The 14,861-nt window shown below is 46.0% G+C and overlaps 1 protein-coding gene across 3 annotated transcripts in view; it reads left to right on the top strand.

The window, feature by feature from the left end:
- The first annotated feature begins 151 nt into the window (after window positions 1–151).
- The window catches only part of LOC119965055 (transcription factor SOX-30-like), a 175,428-nt gene continuing 160,718 nt past the window's right edge, over window positions 152–14,861 (top strand). For 2 of the 3 annotated variants that reach the window (XM_038795293.1, XM_038795295.1), the window contains exon 1: window positions 152–299. In XM_038795293.1, the coding sequence (XP_038651221.1) occupies window positions 261–299 (39 nt within the window). In that variant the 5' untranslated portion in view covers window positions 152–260. Of the gene's footprint in view, window positions 300–1,367; window positions 1,455–14,861 lie in introns of those variants that run through there. The other variant, XM_038795294.1, reaches the window with a different exon arrangement.

Raw genomic sequence — 14,861 nt, forward strand, 5'->3', positions numbered from 1 at the left:
TCCCGGCGACGGAGGCGGTGAGTGGCAGGCGCGACCACGCCCCATTTTCCGGTCGCCCCGCCCCCTCCCCACATCTGGCCCCGCCCCACGGTGACGTCGCTCTCCCTCCCGATTGTGACGCGGCGCCGGGACACGTGCCGGGCCAATGATTTTCAAACAGGTTCGATCCGTTTGTTACCAACGAAACAAACCAACAAAAGGGTGAGGGCAGTGAGTGTGGAGTGAAGAAGGATCCCATTGACTGAGATCACAATAAAATAATGATCACAATGGAGGCATCTCCGAATAAAGCAATCCAGGTAAACAGGGAGGCAGAAGGAGGAGAGACTGCAGGTGAAAAACGGCATTGGGAAACATTTGTCAAATGACCAAAGGGGGCTGGAAAAAAAATCCCTTTTGGGAAAGGAGGGTAAAAATGAGTTTGGTTTATTTCTCAACCACCCAAAACCAATGGCACCCACATGAGAATTCAGGACTTTTCTCTATGGCACTGAATTAGAAGACTAATTTGTCAATGGTGTATTGAATGGGGGGGGGGGGGGGGAGGCAACTAAAGTTCTACCAAAACATGATGGGGTTCTCTTAAACCATTTGTCTTCTCTCTTGTCTGACCCAAAGGTGTCCTTTCTCTGTCTTGCATTTCAATTGGAAATTATTCTGCAACAAAGCCTTGTGTGGGTGGTGTGTTCTGCTATTTGCTGGTAACTTTCTCTAGCAGCAGGTATGGGGATTCCCCCTTTCCTCCCCCAGCCCTTCAGAGGATATGGATGAATTGAGCTACTGATGGTTAGTCAGGAGGCTCTGAAGCTTGGTCTTGTAAGGTTGGGTACGGTAATAGCCTAGCCATGGGAATATAATACAAAGGAACCATTGTGAATTGTTGTAAACATCTAATTGCATGGTTGGGAGTGGAGTTTCAATTATTGTAATGGGGAAACAAACAAGTGTTACCAATATTTAAACCAATGCTAGGGTTCACCAAATAGGTGGTGGTGCATTTATTAATCAGAGCCATAGGGTTTGAAGATTGATAGCTAGCTCTTGGTACTTGCTAAAAATGTAGCCTTGTCAAAAAGCCCTGGTGGTGTCTCAAGTGACAGGACAAGAGCTTAGGTGGCTTCAAACTAGAATCTGAAACCCAGGTTGAGCTGGTATCATTCTGTTGATATGGGGAGCATTATTACTTTTCACTTCCGGTGTTTTGGGTCAGCACTTGGATATCCTAGCAGGCATTGGCAATCAGGACACTCCCTGTTGATAAGGTGGGATGACATGCTCACTGAGGGATTACCAATTGTGATGTAAGCATTGCAAATTTATTGAGTGATAATCTGCACTTGATTATCAGAAAATGGGACTTTCAGTGTGGCAATTGGGCATTTCATGTTTCTGGCATTTTGTGTGGCAAAGAAGTGCAGATGAGACTTGGACTACATCACGTTGAAACTGTCAAGGTAGCCGTCTTCGAAATGTTTAAAGAAAAAGCACATATACATGCTTTATATTGTAATATAATTAACAATTTCCCTATTTAAAAATTGAACTGACTTCTACATTTCATTGGTTTTGGGTACTAAGGAGGTTTCTAATAGCTTTCACACTGCTGTTTTTCCAAAAGCAGATTATTGTTGAGATTCAATTTTGCTTAATAATAACTCTTTTGTCCCTTTCACAAGTTTGTGTGTTCAAACCCAGTACTTGAGATCACAATCTATGACATTACTTCAGTATTGTACTGAAGGAATGCTGAAATGTTGGATATGCTGCCTTTCGTATGAGCTCTTTAAATGTAAAAGAGTCCTTGGCTCCTTGAAGAAAGTCAGGAAGTTTCTGCGGTTTCCTGGTTAACGTTCATCCATCAGCAGCAGCATCACCAAGGCAAATCTACTGCTTGTTTATCTCATTTGCTCTGTTTGGAAAGTTTTTTCCCCCTGGAAATCAACTCTATTCATAAGCTTTGTAAAAGTACGTTACAAAATATTTGAACTTGAACATGACAGAAAGTACAATAAAATTCAACTTACCTCCATACAGTATGTTCCACTCTTGGATGTCTCTGTACAATTGTAATACTCTTGTTATTCATAAATGTACTTTCCATGTCAGGTGCATAGTTCGAGAGGTTCCACAAATTTTTCAGCCTTCGTATACTATCACTTAAAAGTGTTAGTCAGTGATCTCTCCCCATTGCGCCACTGCGGTGGCTGCCTCAAGTGTTAGTGCATCTCTCGATCTGTTTGCAAACTTCCTGTGTGCAAAATGGCTTATACATTTACCCACATAATAGAGACCACGTAGTAATTGGTCATGAAGGACTTTCGGGTATCCTGACCAGATGCTAGGTGCTGTATAGATGCACGTACTTCTAAAACTTTATTAAAAAGATTTATTGGAATAAGAAGGAAAAACAAATTATCAGAAAATGACTTGCCTCCAGACATATTTTCCTTATCTTTTTAATTGAAGATCCTCCATCCCTAGTATTTACTTCCCGTTATATTCATAAACTTGTACTTTTCTTTAGCTGTCTAAATCTCAGGGCAACTGTCAGAGGCTGAACCAGAGTGTTTGTGACCGTGGTGTCACATTTTTAAAATACTTTTATTAAGGTATTTGCAAAATTTTTATAACAAAAACAATAACATTGACATGGTAAAATAAACATTTCCCCACCCTACCCAATCTTCATGCACCTCAACCATCTAACACCTATCCGCCCCCCTCTCCTTCAGAATGCTGCTTCTGCTGATATTTTAATTTTCCCCGAGAAAGTCGGCGAATGGCTGCCACCTCCGAGAGAACCCCAAATTGACCCTCTTAAGGCAAACTTTATTTTCTCGAGGCTGAGAAACCCAGCCATGTCACTAACCCAGGTCTCGACACTCGGGGGCTTCGAGTCCCTCCACATTAACAGGATCCGTCTCCGGGCTACCTGGGAGGCAAAGGCCAGGACGTCGGCCTCTTTCACTCCCGGATCTTCTGACACTCCAAAGATCACTACCTCTGGACTCGGCACCACCCGAGTTCCTAGCACCGTGGACATTGCCTTCCCCAACCCCTGCCAAAACCCTCTGAGCTTCGGGCATTCCCAGAACATATGGACATGGTTTGCTGGGGTTCCTGCGTACCTCGCACATCTATCTTCTACCCCGAAAAACTTGCTCATCCTCACCGCCGTCATGTGTGCCCGGTGGACCACCTTAAATTGTATTAGGCTAAGCCTGGCGCATGAAGAGGAGGAATTGACCCTGCTTAGGGCGTCCGCCCATAGACCCGCCTCTAACTCTTCACATAGCTCATCCTCCCACTTGCCCTTAAGCTCCTCCACCAGGGTTTCCTCCGCCTCCAACAGCTCCTGGTAGATATCCGACACCTTCCCCTTCCCCACCCAGGCAACAACATGTCCACACTATCACTAAGACCACCTATTACACCTCTGTAGCATTGTCAGATTCTGCCCCAGTCTTATCTCCCCTACTGCTGAAACCCACACCTCTACCAATGCTCTCCTGGCCAGCCTGCCACATTCTATTCGCTAAAAACTGCCAGTCATCTAAAGTTCAGATGCCAATGTTCTTACTAATGCTAAATCTAGTTGACCCATCACCTCCGTGCTTGCTGACCTATAATGGTTCTTGGGTAAGCAGTTCCTTAATTAAAACATTCTCATCCTTGGGAAATACTTTTCACGCCCCTGGTGGGTATGTTTCCCGCAGGGGAACGGGAGGTCACGTAAAATAGGGTGGGCACCCATCCCACCACCTTTCCACCCACCCTCATAATAATGGGTGCAGGCAGGTGCCAAAACCAGCAGCCTGCCCGCCATATTTCAATGAACAAATGGCAACATGGTGCACAGTAGTTAGCACTGCTGTCTCATAATGCCAGGGATCCTGGTTCAATTCCAGCCTTGGTGACTGTCTATGTGGAGTTTGCACTTTCTCCCCATGTCTGCATGGGTTTCTTCCGGGTGCTCCTGTTTCTTCCCACAGTCCAAGATGTGCAGGCTAGGTTGATTGGCCATACTAAAATTGCTCCTCAGTGTCCAGGGATGTGCAGGTTAAGCGGGGTTACTGGGATAGCGGAGGGAAGTGGGCTTTAGGTAGGGTGCTGTTTCGGAGGGTCAAATAACCTCTCAGTACTGCAGCGAGTCTATTGACTAATTAAGGGTCAAGTAGGCTTGTTATCATGCCAATGATCCCGATATTCTGCCTACTCCATAATACCTTTGGAGTGGGCAGCAGGACGGTAGTGGGAAGGCCGATTTTTAAACATAAATTTCTAATGAGGGGGTGCTCTTTGGGACTGCCCATTGCCAATCGCAGGGCAAACTCCCTGAGACTGAACCCCCCCCCCCCCCCCCCTTCCTTACTGCCCACATTTTCCCTTAAACCCAATCCCCCCCACCCCCGGCCCAAGACTCCAGACTTAGCTGTTCCAGGGCCTTCGGGTTCTGTCAATACCAGCAGACCCAAAGCTGCCATGGCACCTTCCTGGCACTGCCAGGACTGATGATGCTGGTGGCAGCTCTAGAAGGCTGATCGGCCAGAGGCAGGAGTATGATTCAACCCTTGTTAACAATCCCACAGCACTTTATGGCTGCAGGGCAGATAGACCTGTGTTGGCTCCATCCCTCCATGTCCAACCAATTCCAACACCCCCCCCCCCCCCCCCCCCCCCCCCGGGACGTGCACGCACACACATCATTCCGCCCTTGTTTTCAAATCCCTCTATGGTCTTGCCCTTCCCTATATCTGTAACTTTCTCTAGCCCCACAAACTTCTAAAATAACTGCGCTCATGATTTCTGGCTTTTTGAGCATCTTTGATTTTAATTGCTTCACCATTGGTTGCTGTGGTTTCAGCCGCTTTGACTTTAAGCTCTGGAATTCTCTCCCTCAACTTAGATTTTCTCTCTAACTCTCTTTCCTCCTTTAAAACATTTCTCAAAAATGTGTGACAATTCCCCAATATTGCCATAAGTGGTTCTGTGTTACAATTTGATTTAAAACATTTCTATAAAACACTTTAGGATGTTTGATTATGTTAAATGCGCTGTATAAATATAGGCTGGTGTTTAAAGTCGATAGTTTGAAATATTTAATGTTTAATACTCTGCATTCTATAATGTATTGAATAGTCTTCCCAAAAACAAAATTAAACTGTACAATATTTTCTAATGTTAAACAGTAGTATTTCATGGAATTTTCCTTATTCAGTTTAGTCTAAGTGTTAAAGAATGTTTTGTTTTCATTTACTCTTGGGACTTGAACATTGCTGGCAAGGCCAGCTTTAATAGCCTATCCCTAATTGCCCTTGAGAAGGGGTGAAGAGCCACCTTTTTGATGTACTGTAGTCAATGTGGTGCGGGTACACCCACAGAGCTGTTGGGATGGAATTTCCAGGACTTTGACCCAGTGACAGTGAAGAAACGGCGATATTGGTCCAAGTCAGGATAACAAGTGGCTTGAAGAGGAACTTGCAGGTGGTGGTGATCTCATGCATCTGCTGTCCTTCAAGGTGGTAGAAGTTGCAGGTATGGATGGCGCTTTCATTGGAGGCTTGACGAGTGGCTGCAGTGCAGAATGCTGCCACTATGCTTTGGTGGTGGAGGGAGTGAATGTATAAGGCGGTGGATGCAGTGGCAATCAAGGAGATTTGGATTTTTGTTTATTGTCACGTGTACGAGGTACAGTGAAAAGTATTTTTCTGCGAGCATCTCAACAGATCATTAAGTACATGAAAAGAAAAGAAAAGAAAATACATAATAGGGCAATACTAGGTACACAATGTAACTACATAAACACCGGCATCGGGTGGAGCATACAGGGGTTAATCAGGTCAGTACATAAGAGGGTCGTTTAGGAGTCTGATAATAGCGGGGAAGAAGCTATTTTTGAGTATGTTCGTGCGTGTCCTCAGACGTTTGTATCTTCTGCCCGATGGAATTAGAATTAGAACAGTACAGCACAGAACAGGCCCTTCGGCCCTCGATGTTGTGCCGAGCAATGATCACCCTACTCAATCCCACGTATACCTATCCCAGTAACCCAACAACCCCCATTAACCTTATTTTTTAGGACACAAAGGGCAATTTAGCCTGGCCAATCCACCTAACCCGCACATCTTTGGACTGTGGGAGGAAACCGGAGCACCCGGAGGAAACCCACGCACACACGGGGAGGATGTAGAAGTTGGAAGAGTGAGTAAGCAAGGTGGGAGGGGTCTTTGATTATGCTGTCCACTTTCCCCAGACTGCGGGAGGCCTATATGGAGTCCATGGATGGGAGGCAGGTTTGTGTGATGCCTTTTGAGTGTTGGTGGAGCTGCACTCATCCAGGCAAGTGGAGAATATTCCAATGACCGACCCTGAAAAAGACCCATTTATCCCTACTCTGTTTCCTGTTAACTAGCCAATCCTCTATCTGTGCCAATTTGTTACTGTCTGCACCACGAGCTCTTATTTTATGAAGTAATCTTTGATATGGCACTTTATCGAATGCCTTTTGTAAAATCAAGCACACCAGATTTACAGGTTACCTTTATCCGCATTGCTTGTTACATCCTCAAAGAATTCTCATAAATTAGACAAACACAATTTATCTTTCACAAAACCATGTTGAGCCTGTTTGATTTTCTAAATGTCCTGCTATTATTACTTTCGTAATAATGGATTCTAGGGCAGCATGGTGGTGCAGTGGTTAGCACTCATGGCGCCAAGGACCCGAGTTCAATCCCGGCCGCGGGTCACTGTCGTGTGGAGTTTGAACATTCTTCCCGTGTCTGCGTGGGTGTCACCCTCACAACCCAAAAAGAGTTGCAGAGTAAGTCAATTGGCCACGCTAAATTGCCCCTTTATTGGTACAAAAGAATTGGGTACTCTAAATTTAGTTTAAAAGTAATGGATTCTAGCATTATCCATATGACAGATATTAAGTCACCTGGCCTGTATTTTCCTGTTTTCTGTCTCCATTCTTTCTTGAATAGAGGTGTTACATTAACAATCATCTAATATACTGGGACCTTTCCAGAATCTAGAGAATTTTGGAAGATCACAACCAATGCATCTACTTACTCTGCACCCTTTTCTTTTAGGACCCTAGAAAGAAAGCCATCAGATTCAGGGGCCCTGTTAGCCTTTAGTTCCGAGAGTTTTCCCAGTACCTCTGATTGTGATTGTTTTAAGTTCCTCTCTCCCTTTTACCTTTTGATTTTCACGTGTTCTTGGCAGGTTTGTGTGTGTCTTCTACGTTGAAGATAGACACAATACCTGTTCAACACTTCTGCCATTTCCTTGTTTCCTATTATTAATTGTCCAGTCTCACCCTGTAAGAGACCAATGCTCACTTTAGTTACTCTTTTCCTTTTTAGTACTCGTAGAAACTTGTTTTATATTGCTGGCTAGCTTTCTCTCATACTTTAATTTCTCCTTTCTTATTTTCTGTCAATCTTTGCTCATTTCTAAAATCTGTCCTACCTCAGACCTGCCACTAATCAGTGTTGTATTTTTTTTTCAATTTAATTTTATCTTTAAATTCCTTGGTTAGTCACTAATGGTGTATCCTTCTCATGCAGTCTTTCTTTCTCAATGGAATATTTCTCAATGAAATGCTCTACTGTCCTATCGTGCACGTGTGTCATAAAGTTTAAACAAACGTTAACTAAATTGCAAATACAAAACATTAAACACAAGAAAACAAAAAAGATACGTAAAGATGAGATTTCCAACCACACTCTGAGATATTGTTGCAGGATTATTCTTTGAATTCCTTTCCCCTGAAGTACAGGGCTTGAAACTTTGAGGTTTGGTTTAACAGCTGCGATGGCTTGTGAGGCTGAAGAGTCAGACCCCTTTTTCATAGGTGGACCTGATCGGCCGAGAAGATACTGGGAAAGAGATAATGGCTCATTTGCTTCCTGGAAATTGCAAGTACTGAGACTTGAGGATTGCCTGGATTAATTTCAGCAGACCAGGGATGATTATCTGGATGCCTTACTCTGAAACTCGTAGTAGCAGAGAGAGAAAAACACAGCTCTCACAAGCTGTTCACAGTTAGGTCAGTTGATAGCTGTGGAAACTGATACTCCACGAGGCCCACGGATATTAATCAAGCCGTCCCGAGGGTCTCGTGGGGTTAATAACATCCCCCCCCGCCCGAAGTCCGTAAGTCCCTCTGAAGAATATAGAGCAGGAGGACACCTGTTCCTCTTCGCCCGCGGCTGCACATCCAGTGGCGTAGGCTGGGCTGGGCTGCAGTGCATATAGCGCATCAGGGAACGTTTCCTCAATGATCGCCTGGGAGGTAGCACCACTGGTGACTGATCCCTGGCCAGGTCGTCGTCAGAAGCCTCGGATGCCTGGGTCTCCATTTCCTACCAACTCTCCCATCTCAGTGTCGGGGCCCCCAGGGGGTAACACCCCCTGGGCCCCATGTGTCGGGGCGACGTGGCTGGAAAACAGTTCCTTTGATGGGGCGTGGCCTAGCACTGGTTCCCTGCTCCTGAGGTGGTCAAGGTGCTTCTGGCACTGTCTGTTCTCACGTCTTCACCTGGTACAAAACTGGTTCGATCTGCTGGTCCACTGTCCCTGGAATCCATCGGGAACCCTCTCCGATGTTTTGGATGTATACTGCCTCTCCCGGTTTGAAATTCCTGGTCCGCCTGCCTTGGCTTCGCCTCAGCAGGTCCGACCATGTTGTACTTTTCCCATCAATATCAGGGAACGTGAGGCTGAGGCGGATCCGGCCCATCAACCGCTCTGCCGCGCTATGCCAGCCGCGGTATTCGGCGTGGTCCGATAGCTGAACAAAAACCTTGCTAGTTCTGTCTCCACGGAGCCTATGGTCTGTTTCTTCATTCCTCTTTTGAAGGCCTGCACCGCTCGCTCGGCCAGCCTGTTTGAGGAAACTTGATTTATTGCCGTGCCGATGTGCCACACTCCATTTGTCTTCATAAACCAATCAAACGCGCTGCTGGTGAACATAAAAACATAAGAACTAGGATCAGTTGTCAGCCATCTGGCCCTTCGAGCCTGCTCTGTCATTCAATAAGATCATGGCTGATCTTTTTGTGGACTCAGCTCCACTTTCCCGCCCTCTCACCAAAACCCTTAATTCCTTTACTGTTCAAAAATCTACCTAGCTTTGCCATTAAAAACATTTAACGAGGTAGCCTCAACTGCTTTACTGGGCAGGGAATTCCACAGATTCACAACACTTTGGGTGAAGCCATTCCTCCTCAACTCAGTCCTGAATCGACTCTCACAAACTTCTACAGATGTGCAATAGAGATGTGCAATCACAGCCTGGTATGGCAACTGCTCGGTCCAAGATTGCACAAAACTGCAGTGTGGTGAACTCAGCCCAACGCATCACACAAACTTGCCACCCCCACATTGATTCTGTAATCACCTCTCGCTGCCTCGGGAAGGAAGACAGCATTATCAGAGACCCCTCCCACCCAGGCATTGCCTTCTTCCAGACCCTTCCATCAGGCAGAAGGTACAGAAGTTTGAAGACCCGCACATCCAGACATAGGAACAGCTTCTCCATGGCTACGAGACTCCTCAACGACTCCCCCTTGGACTGATCTGTTCCCTGTAAGAACACTATTCACAACGCCCTATGCTGCTCTTGCTCATGTGTTTGCTTTGTTTGGCCCCTTGTTCCGCACTGTAACCAATCACTGTTTTCTCGATGTACCATTTGTCAATGTTCCCTGTTGATTATTCTTGTGTCTACTATGTACGTACTGTGTACGTTCCTCAGCCGTAGAAAAATACTTCTCACTGTACTTTGGTACATGTGACAATAAATCAAATCAAATGAATCTACCCCCCCTCATTTTGAGGCTATGGACCCTAGTTATAGTTTCACTCACCAGAGGAAACAACCTCCCTGCTTCTATCTTATCTATGTCCTTCATAATTTTATAAGATTTCCCTCTAATTCTTCTAAATTCCAATGGGAATAGTCCCAGTCTACTCGGTCTCTTCTCATAAGCCAATCCTCTCAACTCAGGAATCAACCTCGTGACCTCCTCTGCACGCGCACCCCCCCCCCCCCCCTCCCCCCTCCCAGTGCCAGTACACCCCTTCATCCCTTCTCAGTAAGACCAAAGCTGTACACAGTACTCCAGGTATGGCCTCGCCAGCTCCCTGTACAGGTGCAACATTACCTCCCTGCCTTTGAAGGTCTGAAACGCCTTCGCCATCCTCGAGAGTGTCAGCGATTTAAGCCTCGATCGATCCACTTTGAGTTCCCGCACACAATTGAAGACCCCCACCAAGACCAACCGGTGTGTATCCAAATTAGAGATAGAGGCCAGCAAACCCTTAATAAATGGCAAAACATCCCATTTAGGGGCATACACATTGAACATAACTACCAAAGTACCTGCCAAGGACCCACTTACTATCACATACCCACCGTTGGGGTCCGCCACAAATCTGGTGGCCAATAGGGGCACTCACTTATTAATCAAAATTGCCGTGCCTCGGGCTCTACAATCGACGCCCAAGTGGAACACGTGCCCTATCCACCCCCTCCAGAGTCTGGTCAGATCTTTCACCTGCAAATGGGTCTGCAAAAACGCCACATCAGCATTTAAGTTCTTTAGATGAGATAAAGCTTTTAATGTCTTCACTGGACCACCCATTCCCCTTACATTCCAGATGACCAGCCAAATTGGGGTTTTCCCACCTCTTTCCTTCCGGAATCAGCCATTTCCACCGTCGGGTACAAATAAATAATGATTTTAAGAGATATCATTCAAAGGTCCTCCCAAGATGGCAGCCAACCCCGCCCTCTGAAAAATACAAAGAATGTTCTAGATCAACCAATTAATCTCTTCCCCCATTCCCCCTTATTGCCCCCAAATTCCCAAACTGGAACCAGAACCACAGCTTCTCTTTTCCCTGCCCCCACCCCCGCTCAACCACGACACTATACACACCAAACCAGATCGAACTGGTTTTATGGCTGCAGCATCTCACTCCTGTCGCCAGCATTATACACTGCTAGCGAGGTAGCTCCCACCAGGACAATGAAAAGGACAACAGCATTGCCCAACACGAGGATCAACTATTCCTGAAAAGAAAAGGGACCCATGAAACATACAACATCGAGAATCCCCCGTCATCCTCAGGAACAGAGAAAACAAGCTATAACGACAGAATATCTACAACTACATACAAAATATGTTCCCCCCCCCCCCCCCCCCGCCCCCGCCCCCAACTTCAGCCCAAAATCCTCATAAGAAAGCACAAACAAAATCTCCCAAACAACACCTTTTGTTTAATTGGGCCCCAGTCCATGTTTGTTAATAAAGTCCTCCACCTCCTCAGGTATCTTAAAAGTCCTTAGCCTCGTGTGCAACCCGCAACCTCACTGGGTACACCACTCCGAATCGAAACACCCTTCCTTATAGAGAGTGGCTTCACCTTGTTAAAGGTCATCCACTTCCTTGCTAGCTCTGCCCCCGTGCCTTGATAGATCCTTATCAGATTTCCATACCATTTTATGTCGTAGTCCATCTTGGCCCACTGCAGGACCTTCCCTTTATTCCGAAAACTGTTGAACTGAATGATCATCGCCAGAGGTGGCTCATTTGGTTGAGGCTTCTTCCTGAGCATCCGATGGACCGTATCGAATATCGTCGACTTTCGCCTTCAACCTATTATTTTCATTGGCAGCCACTACATGTCTTGGCCTCCAACAGCTCATGAACGCTTCTTCAATACCTTCCAGAATCTCACCATGTTCTTTAACCGTCGCAATGGCTTTATCAAGCTCCACCTGGACCGGGCCCAACACTTTCTCAATCGACTTACATAATGTCTCCGAGACCAACTTCCACTGCTCCTCAGAGTGTATTTCAAATTGTGTATTGAATTCCTTAGCCAGCACGTCCGATAGCATATCTATTGGCCCTCACCATCTTTGCTACCGTGGAGTTCCATGAGGCAGCCAAGTCCATTGAAGGAATATCTACGCTGGATTTCCTAGTTTCTTTCCCCTTCCTTTTGGGCATGAATTCGGCACGGGGATAACCTGTTGTATCGGTCTTTTAATGTTTTTTAATGAATATCACCTGAATAAACAGGCAAAATTGCCTAAAAACTGCAGATCCCAGCACAAGCTACAAAAAGTGCGTCCCGCATCTTTTGCATGTGGCCACCCAGTTAAGGTGTCCATAAAGTCAAGTATCGTAGCGACTTTGTCAACTTTCAGTGAGGACAGGGAGTGCATCGACAGTGGGAACCTGCCCAATGCGGCCATGTTTGTAATTTGCATGCGTGGGCGATGATCAAAGGTGTCCCTATACGCTCAGCAACAGGGCCCATCGCTGAAGCCTGTTATGGGCCAGGGCTTAGAAAATACAAATTATATTATAAAGTCCACCCAACCTACAGCCTCGATGTTGAATTTGGCTAAGATAGCACGAGAGTCTTTCTTTCAGGTGTGATTCAACAGTTTTCCAAGACACTTTAGTGAAAACAAGCTTTATTCTAAGAACGTAGTTAACATATAGGGCATATAACATATAACATTTAGGGCAGCACGGTAGCATGGTGGTTAGCATAAATGCTTCACAGCTCCAGGGTCCCAGGTTCGATTCCCGGCTGGGTCACTGTCTGTGCGGAGTCTGCATGTCCTCCCCGTGTGTGCGTGGGTTTCCTCCGGGTGCTCCGGTTTCCTCCCACAGTCCAAAGATGTGCGGGTTAGGTGGATTGGCCATGCTAAATTGCCCGTAGTGTCCTAAAAAGTAAGGTTAAGGGGGGGGGGTTGTTGGGTTACGGGTATAGGGTGGATACGTGGGTTTGAGTCGGGTGATCATTGCTCGGCACAACATCGAGGGCCGAAGGGCCTGTTCTGTGCTGTACTGTTCTATGTTATATATATATATATATATATAAATAAACAAACAGAAAGAATTTTTGTCAATTACAAACATAAACACACGGCTACAGGAATCTATGTATATGACTTCATTAATTTCCCCTTCACTGTTCCAATTGTAAAACAAAATCCCAGAAACAAAAAACTCCTTTTCAAGGGCGTGGCCCAGCACTGTGCCTTCTCACTTGAATGAGACTGGCTTTCCCTGAGATTCTGACCCCGTCTCACCAGCAGGTTTAAACTCCTTCCGGAAAGCAAACTATATCTTTGAAATTACCAAAGCAGATAGCTATAATCAATGTTTTTTTTTCCTGGAACAACTCTTTAAACTGAAAACATAGAAAGACAGGAAAAAGCACAGCAGTCAAAATGAAAGTGAAAACACAAATCTCACACAGCCACAGCTCAGCTCCACCCACACAATGGCATCACTGAAGCCATGTGATAAGACACAATCCTTTCTTAAAGGGGCACTCGCATGACAAGCTGGATGGGTGCTATTGACAGGATCGCCTTGTCCTATTTAAAAAGCCTTAGCAACGGCTTGTGGTCCGTCACAATGGTGAATCAATGCCCATACACGTACTGATGAAATGTCTTCATCGTGAATACAACAGCCGGTCCTTCCTTTTCTATCTGGGCGTAATTGCATGCCGCAGTGGCCAATGTCCTTGGCACAAATGCTATCGGCCTTTCTCTTCTGTCAGCCATGCAGGGGGACAATAGAGAACCGATTCCGTAAGGCGAGGCATCGCATTTCACCAAAAGAGTCTTGGAGGGATCTTAATGTGGCAATAATACAGACAACGTTAGCTGCTGCTTTACCCTGGCAAAAGCATCCTCCTGGGGGCGGTGCAGTGGTTACCATTGCTGTCTCATGACGCCAAGGACCTAGGTTCGATCCCGGCCCCTGGCCACTGTCGGTGTGGAGTTGGCACATTCTCCCTGTGTCTGTGTGGGTCTCACCCCCACTTCCCAAAGATGTGCACGGTAGGTGGATTGGCCACTCTAAATTGCCCATTAATTGGAAAAGAATGTTCTTTAAAAAAAGCATCCTCCTGAGGCCCTCTCGATGCCCATTCTTGGTGCTTCTTCAGCAGTGCATGCAATGGGGCAAGGATGGTCATGAGGCCAGCAATAAATTTCCTGTAATAGTTTACGACACATAAGAACAACGATAACTCTGTCGCATTTTCTGGAGTGGGGGCTTGCCTAATTGTCTAATTGCACACACCTCCTCTACCAGGCGTAGCCCTTTCGGATCCACACAATACCCTAAGTATGTAACTTCATTGGCGTTAAAAACTCACTTTCCCCTCTTGAGACAGACTCCATCTCAGAAAACTGACAGAGGACTTCCTTCAGGCTGCTCAGGTGCTAATTTCCGTGGTTCTGGTGACCAGGACATCATCCAAGTCGACTGTCACATGCAGTAGCCCCCTCAAGGTGTTATCAATACGCTGAAAATTGCACAAGCCGATGACACTGCAAGTGGCAGTCTTGTGCAGTCATACAGTCCCCTGTAGGTGTTAGTGGTTACGTAATGCCTAGATTCGGCGTCCAGCTCCAGCTGGAGACAGGAATGACTCAGTCAAGCTAGGAAAAGGAATGATCCCCAACCGACTTCATGTATAGGTCTTCTATCCGCAGCATTGGTACCTGTCCAGACTGGAGACATTATTGATGGTCAATGTATAATCACCGCACAGGCAATGGTTTTGTCAGGTTTTAGTACCGGGACTACTGGTGCTGCCCAATCAGCAAACGTTTTTTTAGAAAATATTTTATTCACGGTATTTTTACACAAAAAAAGCAGAAGAACAACAGAACAATTCAATAAACAATAAAGGACCAAGGGGCAGCATGGTGGCTCAGTAGTTAGCACCGTGGCCTCACGGCGCCGAGGTCCCAGGTTCGATCCCGGCTCTGGGTCACTGTCCGTGTGGAGTTTGCACATTCTCCC

This window comes from Scyliorhinus canicula, chromosome 4 (genome assembly GCF_902713615.1).
Source record: "Scyliorhinus canicula chromosome 4, sScyCan1.1, whole genome shotgun sequence".
Classification (NCBI taxonomy): domain Eukaryota; kingdom Metazoa; phylum Chordata; class Chondrichthyes; order Carcharhiniformes; family Scyliorhinidae; genus Scyliorhinus; species Scyliorhinus canicula.